Source organism: Urtica dioica, chromosome 8 (assembly GCF_054948205.1).
Source record: "Urtica dioica subsp. dioica isolate 48M chromosome 8, U.dioica_male_clone48M_v1_H2, whole genome shotgun sequence".
Classification (NCBI taxonomy): domain Eukaryota; kingdom Viridiplantae; phylum Streptophyta; class Magnoliopsida; order Rosales; family Urticaceae; genus Urtica; species Urtica dioica.
In genome coordinates, this window is record NC_142763.1 from 1,579,459 (window position 1) to 1,591,810 (window position 12,352).

The window sequence follows — 12,352 nt, forward strand, 5'->3', positions numbered from 1 at the left end:
ATCTAGCCTATGTTTGGAGTTTTTTAGGGAAATATCCAAACGTAATAGGTGACAAACAGTGTTTTACTTTTTTGCCCTCAATAATTAAGGCAGTTTTTTAATTAGCATATTTATTTTCTTTTTTTTGTGCGTTAATAGTTCCTAATACGTAGGAGGCAGTTATTTTGCTTTTGAACCTAGTATCCACGTTCTCTCTCTCTCACTCTCTCTCTCAAGCCACTCCACAAATCCGGATCTGGGCGTATCCACGTTCTCTCTCTCTCTCTCACTCTCTCTCTCTCCAGCCACTCCACAAATCCGGATCTGGGCGTATCCGCGTTCTCTCTCTCTCTCTCTCTCTCTCTCTCTCTCTCTCTCTCTCTCTCTCCAACCCGAGCGTGGCTGCGCCCGGCGAGATCGGCACCGGGGGAGATTCACCGGCCATGGGCGACGCCACCTGGGCCGATCCCGGCGTCGGGGAGGACCCACCCGACCGGGTGGCACTATTTGATTGCTTGCTGGTCGCGCCGGCGAAGCATGCGGCCTGGTCGTGACCGCGCCTGAGGAGGCGCGCGCCGGTGGGGAAGCGCCGGCGTTGGACGGCCATCCATGGAGGAGCCGACGTTGGACAGGAGGCGGTCCAGCCAAATAGCGCCGGGGTCTGTGGCCTGCAGGCACGGAGGTTTGGTTGAAGAGGCTCGGGAGATCTTCGGGTCGATGAGGCTCGACGGGGTTGAACCTTGTGTCGAACATTTCGGGTGCGTGGTAGATTTTCTGAGCCGGGGCGGGTTTTCGGATGAGGCCAAGGAGTTGGTTGCGGAGAACATTTCGGGTGCGTGGTGGATATTCTCACTGTTAATTTTTTTTAACTGTGAAGATTTTTTAATGTCTGTTTTTGGAAAAATGTAGAGGTACAGATGATTTATTTACAGTTATTTCCATTTATTTCCAGCTTGGTTAGAGGTGACCAGACTCGCACTGTTAATTTTTTTTTAACAGTGAAGATTTTCGAATGTCTGTTTTTGGAAAAATGTAGAGGTACAGATGATTTATTTATAGTTATTTCCATTTATTTCCATTCAAATTACTTAAATGTGGAGAATGAGATAATTTCCAGTAATTTACGTTTATTATCTGTGTTGACAGGTTCCCAACAGTTACGCAATCTTGGTGAGCCGTTCTAGATTAGCGCGCCACATATAACAATTTTGAAATTGTCTGTTATTTTATATTATTATTGCCTATTATTTAATATAAATATATTCATTATTTCCATTTGATTAAGTAAAAGGGCAAATTAGTCTATTAATTATTGACACCTAAGCACGTTGGCTATTTCCCTAAAAGTTATGAAACATAGGCTAAAAACAAAATCTATAGTTTCAAAGTGGCTATTTTGCTACAATACCCTATATTTTTTACGATAATAAATTTATCTTATAGCAGAATCTTTTTTCAAAAGCAAAACATAACAATACTTCTGATTGATTTTTTTTTTTTTAACTTTTCCACTATAAAAATGAAGAAGAGTATGTGTATTTATTATTATTTTCATACTAAATCACACGCAAGGTTGAAAGTAAATTTTCTCATTAATTCAAAAAATATATGTCAACTTAAAACCTCACTTCGCGGCGGATTAACTACAAACGTCGGAAAAAAAAAAGTTTTTAGTATTGAGGATCATTTATTAGAAGAATGAGTATAAACATAATTTTGCAAATTCGACAATATATAAAGAGAAGTATAAACATTTCCATCACATTCATCTTTATAATAACAACAAAATAGCTAACTAAAACGTTTGAAATTGTTATATAGCAAACATTTAGTAAATCTTAGATAAATAGCATAAAGATAATGTGGCTTAATAAATGAAAGTGGTTATTTACCTAAGATTTACGTTTATAAATATATAAAAATGTTATTTAGTTAAAATTTATGAAACGCTAATAATTTAGCAATGTCAAACTATAAATATAAATATTTACTCAATAGACCCTTATAAGAAAGGAACTTTCTTACATTAATCTTTTGTTTTTAATTTTTTAATAATAGATAATCGTTTCATTAAGATGTATTATCACAATCAGCTATTACAAGATGATCAATAAAAAGAGATTTCACAAAACCAAGATTTTGGTGTTTAATTAAGATTATTTTTTCCTCGAAAAAAAATTAAGATTATTTCATTAATCTTAAAAGGAAAGTAGCAATCAATTGATTATGGATTCAACAGTTAGGTGAGCAAATATTTACTCTCAAGAGAGTGGATTACACTATATATAAATTATTTTCTCCATCGATCATATTTCAAACTCTCCATCGACGGAAATCATATGATGGCGGGCCCGCACCACAGCCGACGAGTTTCACCTTTGCGACGATTCGAGCATGTTGGGATTCAAGTGCAGGGCCTACAAGGAGATCTGAACGGCACTATGAGCGGTTCAAGCCCCTATTAGTTGAGGCCAAGACCCTGATGGGGCGACCTCAAGAAGATCTGTGTCGTGGACTTCGGGTCTGTTCTATTTGTCTCCGGGGAAGGAGGCGTTGTTGTAGGACGGACGAGAAGAGCTTATGGACATTGGTCTAGGGTTTTGAATTTTTTCTCAGAGAAACATCGATGGAGAAGAGAGAGCGTTTGTGGTTCGTATCACAATTCATCCTAATGTTAAGGGAAAGTTTCAATAAATATATAGATCTGCAAAATCAAATAAATATTTAGTAAATAATTTAAAAAATTAAAAATAAATTATAAATTCAAAGGACAAAACATGCAAAATAATAATCCACCAATTGCCACCTCATATTAATTGACTATATTTTTTAAACAATTTTGACACGTTGGCTATTTTGAAATTCTAACATTTCAAATGGGTACCTTGTATAATTATTCTATTTTTAAGCATTTCTTTTATAAAATTTAATTAATTTAAGGTTTTATACTATTTATTATCAGCCACCCTCGACTTGAATTCTTCCACCTACGGATGACAGTGAGTAAGGTCAGGGTAGAAATTCAAATCGAGGGTGGCCAAATATATATAAACAATATAAAATATCATACAATAAACGATATTTAAATTGTCTAATAAAAACCATAGCATAAAAATAGTGAATCTCTTCATGTGTATAAAATGATTTTTTCTAGTCTGAGTCTGATTTTTTAAAACTGGACATTTATGATAATATGTTTATCTATTTAAATTTATAAAGTGAAAAAATATATATTCAAAACAGTTTGAATTTTGACTAAATCGAACCATACGAATCTAAGAGTACAATATAATCTTCCTTAATTTATTTTCTTATATTTGTCGGTTAAATCTCTATTTTTCAAATAGTTTTAAATGGTCCAAAAAAATGTAGACACCAAATTAGGACTGAAATTTTGTCTCATTGCGTCATAATTTAATTGAAACGATTTGATTAAACACTTAATAAAAAATAAAAACTTGGCCTTAATTATTCATCACATATAAATTGTAAGAGAACTAGTAAAATCTACACTCGAATGTTAAACAAAATAATTAGTGTACTTATCATCACCAGTTGGAAAAATTATTTTTTATAGATGATTTAAACGCTCTATATTTTTGTTGTTATATATTTTAAAGTAAAATGATTACAAATTGTCTACGTATTTTCGCAAATATTATTTAATTAGTATTTCTAACACCATCTATACTTAAATTTGTATCATCACATATTTATTTAATTCCATGATTCTATTCTTATTCTTATTCTTATTCTTATTCTTATTATTATTACTATTATTATTCACATACACTACTACAAAAATAGTACTGGATGAACTGATTTAAATTGTTAGGCTAATTGGCAACAATAAAGCTTATTATACTTAAATAATAATAAGGTGACTATGAAATTTTATAAAACAAACAAGGTATTTGTAGAAGTTTTATAAAGGTATAGGCATTTAAGAAATAACCATATCTGTCTACCAATATTTATTTATTTTTAATGGGTTTAGATATGAGTAAAACTCTATAAGATATTGGGTAACTCATGAGTATTTTTTTATTCATTTAATATTAGATTTATTAATAAAAAATAAAAGTATAAAAGATATTTAAATTAATAAATATATACGCTAAAAATTTACTTAAAATTCATAAATATAATAATAATTTAAAACCGGTAAAGTATGGATAAGTTCTCGAGTAAAGTACTTAAAAACTCTATTCATTGAATATCCATATAATTTAATGCTTAATCTGTATTCTTTATATATTTACTTATTTATTTGGTAAAATCGACAAATAAAATTCTTGCGAACACGTGGTACATGGATAAAATTGCATCTTTAGTTCCGCTGTGGGCCCTGGTTGCAATGATCAAGTCCGAGATACTTTTTCCTCGAGAAAAATAATTTAGAAAAAAAGAGTAATATTGACAAATGAATCACATAGTAAAAACTAAAAAGCAATGCCACGTCCGCGAGGAGGAACTAAAAAAAAAAAAACGAAAACTTCTTAGCCGCCCTAACCTTTTGGGTTGTCAGTTGTCACAACTTTTTATAGTTTTACACATTACGTTTACATGCTGGAATCTATAATAATAAAATTTCAAAAATTAAAAAAAAAAAAAGTTACTGTCGATTTACCCCACATATGACTTTTTTATTTTATTTGTATATATATAATATTCTATATCAAACTCACATGTTCCCTATTATTAAACGCACACGGTAATCCAAAATGACCACTAAGTTGGCGCCACCTCACTCGTCTCGAGCCCACCAATGATTTCAAGTGGATCATTCCCTCTACTGTTTTTTTTAGAATTAATGACATTTTTGATCTCTCGTCTTTGACATCTTTAACACATTGATCACTGATTAAAAAAACCTGCAGTCTTGACCCATTATAATAATCATTTTTTCACTTTCAGTCCTTCCGTTAAAAAACCGTCAAAACAGATGAAAAATGGATCATGTGCGTATCACGTACCTTTTAAATGAGGACAAAATCGTAATTTAATAATAAATTAAAAAACAAATCATATTACAATTAAAATTAAAAAAATAAAAATAAGAATTCTAAAAATAAAAACAAATCATCTTCTTCTTCCTCTCTCTCTATATACGTTTTCTTTCTCTTCTCTTCCTCTCCTTCTTCTTTCGCTCAAGATCCGGCCGATCATCACCACTACCTCTCCTTCCTCATCTTTCTTTCTTCTTCTTCTTCTTCAGTCACGCGCGCCATCAACCGAGTTCGACTGTGTTGAGCGTCCGCCGAGGCCGAGAGAGATCGTCGCGAGCCACCAAGGACCGTCGCCGAGGAAAAGACACCGGGAAAGAGAGAGAGAGAGAGCATCTATCAATACCAACTATAAATCAATTATTCATCGCTGTCCATGAACCCTCGAGACCCGTCTCTCACACGCGCTCTGACCGAGAAGAAGCAAACCGCCGCGTGTCTCAGGAGCTCCGACGAGCAACTCGGACGGTGAATAGAGGAAGTAGTTCATCTGGGTCCTTGATTCCTCAAGCTTGGTACATAATTTCTCTCTCGGTTAAGGATTCCGAAAATTAGGGTTTGAGATTGTGAACTTGGGGCTTTTCAGCTCTGAGCATTATTGAGGTGTTTGTGGAATGGTTTGTGCTCGGGCCTGTGATGGATTTCGGATTTTTGATGAATTTTGTCTCTGAATGTTTTGTTTGGCCGTGTGTATTGAAACTAAGATTTATGAATTTCTTCACTGTTAGTCTCGTGGCCTCTATCTTGTTCAGAATCGTTGGTCAATGGTTAAACTTGTTGTGATTTGATATTCGATGATGATTCGGAATTGTGGACGTGATTTCTTCGAGTTTCTGTTTGATTTGGTCGACAATAATCATGCTCGGTGTTCGATTTCGGTGTTCGATTTATTGTGTATATCATTATAATTCAAATAAAGTTGGTCAATAAAGTTTTCCAATTATTTATTTATTTATTTATCTATTAACAATAATTAGAAAGTATAATAGTTAAGAGTATTCTGATAATTTCCTTTTTTTTTGTTTTACACGTGAGAATTTTCAGTCAATTTTAACAACAATGCTAACAGAAGGACTGAAAGTGAAAAAATGACTATCATAATGGACCAAGACTGTAGGTTTTTTTAATCAATGACCAAAGTGTTAAAGAGGTCAAAGACGATGAGCTAAAAATATCATTAATTCTTTTTTTTTTTTATTCCTAACAACTCTCTCTCTCTCTCCCTCTCGTGAACTTCGAATTACGATTTTAACTTTTATTTTCTACTTCTCTTTCTGAGAGTATTTTGTCTTTAGTTGAAAAAGAAATCGACTAAACTGTAATGTGTTAGGCTACTAACTATTTTTTGTTATGAGTTATTTGATTGAACTCTAGTTACACAAGTTTTTTTTGTTTTTTTTTTATCAATTAGTGACACAAGCTAATCCACTAATGATTTTCGTCTTATTATTTTCTTTGTAAATAAAAAATTTAACATCTTCATTAAATAATACTTTAAATTAAATATTTTATATCTTAACTTTCATAGTCAGTATTTTTAATTAATTATTTGAAACTATAATTTTACAGTAATTATTAAAAATTTATGGTATAACTTATAACTCATCCTGGCTATCGGACGGTATCGGCACAACCGTGTCCGACAGCGAACCTTTCCGAGTCAAAATGGGAGGAAAATTTCCGGGACTTTAGGACGGCAGTTCCGTGCTATCGGCAATGGAATTTCCGTCGTCCGAATTAAAACTTGACGGAAATAAGAGTTCCAAACAAAGAACCAGACTTTAATGGCAGACTAAGTTTTGGCCGTTGGATTTTACATCCAACGGCCCAGATTATTTAAAAAAAAAAACCAACTCTGACAAACCTGTGCGCACATACCCTGCGTCCCTGCCTTCCGTCGTCATCCTTCAAACCCCAAAATCACTTCCGTCGATCCATGGAAATCAACTCGCCAGTTCCGTGCCACACGGAACTCGGAATTTCCGTAGACGCGCGGGAAGTCTCGGAAGCCCGTCCTTCCGTGTGCTTCCGTACCGAGAAGCCAGGATGACTTATAACTACGAAAAAATATGAACGGCTCATTATTTAATGTCATTATATAAATACAAATAAACCGGTGTTATCAATATAGTAGAATAATATATACGTGTATTATATATATATATATATATATATATATAATTTTACATAAACACCGAAGTAGTATGGCAACAAAAGGAAGTTGAGGAAGAACCCTAACAATATATTTCATTGGTTTTTTTCAATATGTTCCTCGTGCTATAGTTTTGTTACGTTAAATACATATAAATAATTCCCAATAACTCTATTACGAGGATTTATTCCGATGAGTTGCATAGGGTTTTGAGAGACTTTGAGAATTATGATTTGTAAAATGCATATATAATGGGTCTGACCAGAACGAGGTATTTGCGGTAGAGGCACATGACACAAAACATAGAGTTCAATTATATTTCGAACGGGATGATCAAGCAAATGAAGAACTCATCATCAACTTTACGTTGGAGTTCGATTTTGAGCTAGAAGATTCTACCTTTCTTTGTCGGAGAAGGAGCCTCCGGTATAAATTTTATGACGGCATTGCCTTTGCCGTTAACATAAACAATGAATATAGAAGGTTAAAAACAGAAAGCCTAAAATATGACATCACACGTATGTAATCATCCGGTGCAAGCAAGACTAGTGAAACTGTGTCTTAGTTACAAATTGTATTCAAAATGGACAGATCACAGTGGTGCAACATCAACATTATAAATCAACGGTGCAACATTAAAATATTCGCCAATAATAATAATAATAATAATAATAATAATAATAATAATAATAATAATAATAATAATAATAATAATAATAATAATAATAATAATAGGCGAATATATCATTGGTGGCAAGTTCAAACTTGCATCTAAACCAAAAGGACTCTGAATATTACTCAATCACTCAAAAAATATCTATTAATTACCGAAACGGCATATACCTTTTTATGTCATAATATACCAAAACGGCATAATATGAAGAAGTGGTGGCTAATTTGGTCTAGTGGTAATCTCGCACATACCTCGACAGAGAGATCCTGAATTTGAGCCCGCTGGACGCAGAAATGCATGCCCGTCAGACTGCTTAATGTCCCTATACTAAATCGTGTAATCTTGTGCAATAATGCGACTATTATAATGCATCATGTAATCTTGGCCAATAGTATCACTTTAAAAAAAATGAAGAAGCGTTTTAGCGTTTGTATTTTATTTTATACAGATTATTTACAAAATGTATTTACTATTATTATTTTTTCGAACTTTAAAAGTCCTTACCTTGAACCATTTTTTTATTTTTTTTATTTTATGATATAGTCATATTATTATTTGTATTATAACTATTAAATTACTAATTAAGTGAAGGCCGTTCTTTTGCTCAAAACCTTACTAGAAAGCTGCTCTTATGCTAAAAAAAAAAGAGAAAGTAAATTACTAATTGTCACGTGAAATTTAGTATATTTAATAATTGAATACTATAGAATAAAGAAAGAAGATGTATTTACATCATATATGAAAATATGAAAATATGAGTATATCCACCAACTTATATATTCGTCAATGTGTTTATATGAATTAAAATGGAAGTCATTAGAATATTGTTACATTTTTTTTAGTTAACCGCAGAAAGGCGCGGGTAAAAGAAACTCGTTTCAATCTACAGCGTTATATTTAATTACAATGATTTGCTATCATTAATAGAAATGGTGTGCAGTTAATAAATTGAAAACGTCTCTTGTTAACATTTTTATATGTAGGTACAGCCTGTAAGGAGTCAGGTTTGAATTACAATGGGGTCAACTATAATAGTTACGTACTTTCATAATCATTATTTAGCTAAATAATACAAATTGCTTTTGACAATATATTTTTATTGTTTAGATCTATGGGTACACGGGGTTAAAGGGCTATTATAAAAACAAGGGACAATGTCAATCGTGTATATATTTTTTTAATTAAATTAGTTCTGGTTTAGAATTTTATGAGTAGTTTGATTAGTTTCTAGCATATCCTAGAATATGATTAATTTGTGAATTTTTAATTTCACAACATCAAGTATAGTTGTATAAAGCCTTAATCACCCATAACATATTTATGAGAAATCTAAACTGTGAAGCATTGTATTATCCTATTAAGTACCATATCTAACATAGGACTACGCGTATATACGTCTTAAATATATATATATATATATATATATATATATATATATATATATATATATCCATTTATAGCCAATGCTTTAGTCTTCAAAGTTTTCAATCACACGCGTATTCTTATTCTTTAGCTCAAAATGTCCAATTTCTGAGAAACACCCTTTAGTAAGCTTTTGAAATCTTCTGATATTATTATTAATAACATTGAAAACAGTAGCCAATGTTGATCACCCAATTAATTAATAACCGACGAAGACCTATTCACTTGCACGTAATAAAATATGCATTTTTAACCATCACGGACACAAAATGATCAGCAAAAGAGATCAAGTTGATCTTGTCTGAAACCCCAGACATTGACCTTTTGCTCACACGCCATCAAAGTCCAGCTAGCCTAAAACAATACAATAAACAGTCATATATATATACATTGAGCACGTATAATAACGTATAATTATTATATGTTTTTATACATACATGGAACAACTTTGACCAGCTTTTTTTGTGTGCGCCTTGAGTTTTTGACCTCTTCTCTCACTCCCCTATAAATACATAGCTCTTCAATCCCAAATTCACAACACTCCAACAAACAGACAATCTCTCTCACAAGAAGAAAATCTTATCTTGTGGTGTCCAAAGATTTCCTTAAACTTCCTCTCTAATATACACTTCTCTCATATTCCTATATGGTCAGCATGGAAAGTCCTAGGTTTTCGGTTGTTATTTTGTCATTTTTGGTTCTTGGTCTCATCGCCGCCGTCTCTGTCCACGGCCAAGGGACACGTGTTGGGTTCTACTCCAAAACGTGCCCTAACGCCGAAAAGATCGTTAAGGAAACGGTCGAGAAGCACTTCAAAGCAAACCCTAGAGTTGCCCCGGGGCTGCTCCGAATGCACTTCCACGACTGCTTCGTCCGAGGCTGCGACGGCTCGGTCCTTCTAGAAGGCGCCGGAACAGAGAAGACCTCGTTTCAGAACAGTGGACTCCCGGGCTACGAAGCCATAAATGAAGCCAAAACTCGGCTCGAAGCTGAGTGCCGTAGAAAAGTCTCGTGCGCCGATATTCTCGCCATAGCCGCCCGTGATTCCGTTGTTTTGGTAAATTTATTCTCAAGTTTCCGCTTATAAATTATCTTGTTTCATAGAGTTATTGTTGATTTTTTTTTTTGGTACAATTTTTTTTATATTGGGCAGACTAAAGGATTTGGGTGGAAAGTGCGAACTGGAAGAAAGGATGGTAGGGTTTCGATAGCTGCTAATGCGGACAATTTGCCTAACGCTTTAGAGCCAATGGCTTCACAGCTAAAAAAGTTTAAGGATTTGGGACTTGGCACTCAAGACTTTGTAGCCCTTCTTGGTACGTATACATACACATACATATAATAATTTTTTCCACGTCCCTTAATATGATTGATCATGCATTGAGACTCGAACAATAATATCATTACATATTTTAAGTGCTACGTAAATTATATGGCGAAGCTATAAGTATTTTTCAGAGGGGTTAGATCATATATCAAAATTCAAACTGAACTTCAGATTTGATTATTAAAAAAAAAAAGTACAGCAGTAAATGAGATTCTAATTAATTTTTTTTTCTTAAATTATTTTAATTTAAGAGGAATGATTTGAATAACAAAATCCAGGATGACCATTAATTAGTAGCACACAACATCTTCAAAGCTTTATATATTTTTTTCACCGCAATCACAATTTTAATTAGAAGAGAAACCGGAAAAAAAAAAAAAAAAAAATTCCACACACAAATACTAACTATAGTGAATATGATATATAATTTCCAGGGTCACACACCATCGGAACGACGTCGTGCGGTTTGGCGGGAAGGAGGCTTTTCAACTTCAACAGCTCGACCGGCGCGGACCCCGCGATCAACCCTTCGTTTGTTCCGATCCTGCGAGCTATTTGCCCTCAGAATAACGGAGACGCCTCGAGAAGAGTCGAGCTCGACAACCGAGGAAGCACTCGATTCGACGCCCATTTCTACTCCCAAATCAAGGCCGGCCGAGCCGTGATCGACTCCGACAGCCTTCTCTGGACCGATCGCAACACCAAACCCTTTGTCGAGCGCTTCCTCGGCGTCTCCAGAAGAGGTCCGCTAAACTTCAACGACGAGTTCGCGAAATCGATGATTAAGATGGGCAATATCGTTAATTCCAGGGGCGAGATCAGAAGGATCTGCACGGCCATTAACTAATTCATTTATTAATAACAACATTATTGATTGATTAATTACTAGCAAGTGTTTTATTGATGTGTTTGTTGTTTTGAATTCAATTAAGATGTATGATCAAGTTCATATATTTACAATGTATGTGTAATCATCAGCTAAATAAACTTGACTGTTGCGGGGTCACATTGTTTTAATTTGGACATGTTTTATGTTAAACTAATAGAATATGCTAGGGTATAACCTGCCAAAAAATAGCATGTTTAGTTTTTTTTAAGATTAAAAACAAAATCTCTAGGGAATATATGAATAAAATAAAATATATAAGCCTTAAATAAGAAGAAAAGACACCAGAAATTTTCAACCAGTATAAAGCATACATAATTTTTTCCTCCCTCTCAAATACAATGATAAATGGTAGAAAGGTAGAATATAAACCGCTTATCTTTAGTTTGAACCTGCTCAGAAAGGTAGAATATATAAGTTAGATCAAACGAGTCAAATCTGTGCGAGAGACGGGAACAAAGTTTGAAACGGTATTAAAAAGTTGGGAAAATATCAAGAGTATCTCGTGTTTAATCGAAATGCGAGATTTATTCCCTCTATTTAAGAAATATCAGATATATCCATTCAGTTTAATATAAATGACATACATCTCCTAAAATGTTTAATCGAAATGCGAGATTTATTCCCTCTATTTAAGAAATATCAGACATATTCATTCAGTTTAATATAAATGACATACATCCCCTAAAAAATGTTATATTACAAATATCATATTTTTTCGTTTATTTTTTTAAAAAAATAATTTGAACTCCCCAAAATACCCTTAATGAAATAATTTTTTATTTTCTATTCTATATACAAAAAAATTAAATTAAAAAATTTCTTTATAAAAAGTTAAGGGTTTTTTTTTTATAAAGAGAGATTTTGATTTTTTTTAATAAAATATTTATTCTATTAAGGGTATTTT

General features: G+C 33.3%; 1 protein-coding gene across 1 annotated transcript; it reads left to right on the forward strand.

The window, feature by feature from the left end:
* Positions 1 to 9,772: 9,772 nt before the first annotated feature.
* Positions 9,773 to 11,576, forward strand: LOC149387072 (peroxidase N1-like). The gene is made up of 3 exons (XM_089623381.1): positions 9,773 to 10,289; positions 10,386 to 10,548; positions 10,994 to 11,576. Exons 1-3 carry the CDS (start codon positions 9,879 to 9,881, stop codon positions 11,404 to 11,406), a joined length of 987 nt encoding a protein of 328 aa, XP_089479507.1. The 5' UTR covers positions 9,773 to 9,878; the 3' UTR covers positions 11,407 to 11,576.
* The last annotated feature ends 776 nt before the right edge of the window (positions 11,577 to 12,352 follow it).

What these genes read in the sequence shown, in the direction of transcription:
- LOC149387072 (XM_089623381.1), top strand. Translation starts at nt 9,879, where the DNA reads ATGGTCAGCATGGAAAGTCCTAGGTTTTCGGTTGTTATTTTGTCATTT. An exon ending in CCCGTGATTCCGTTGTTTTG is followed by an intron (nt 10,290 to 10,385) that starts GTAAATTTATTC and finishes TATATTGGGCAG; the next exon opens with ACTAAAGGATTTGGGTGGAA. An exon ending in AGACTTTGTAGCCCTTCTTG is followed by an intron (nt 10,549 to 10,993) that starts GTACGTATACAT and finishes TATAATTTCCAG; the next exon opens with GGTCACACACCATCGGAACG.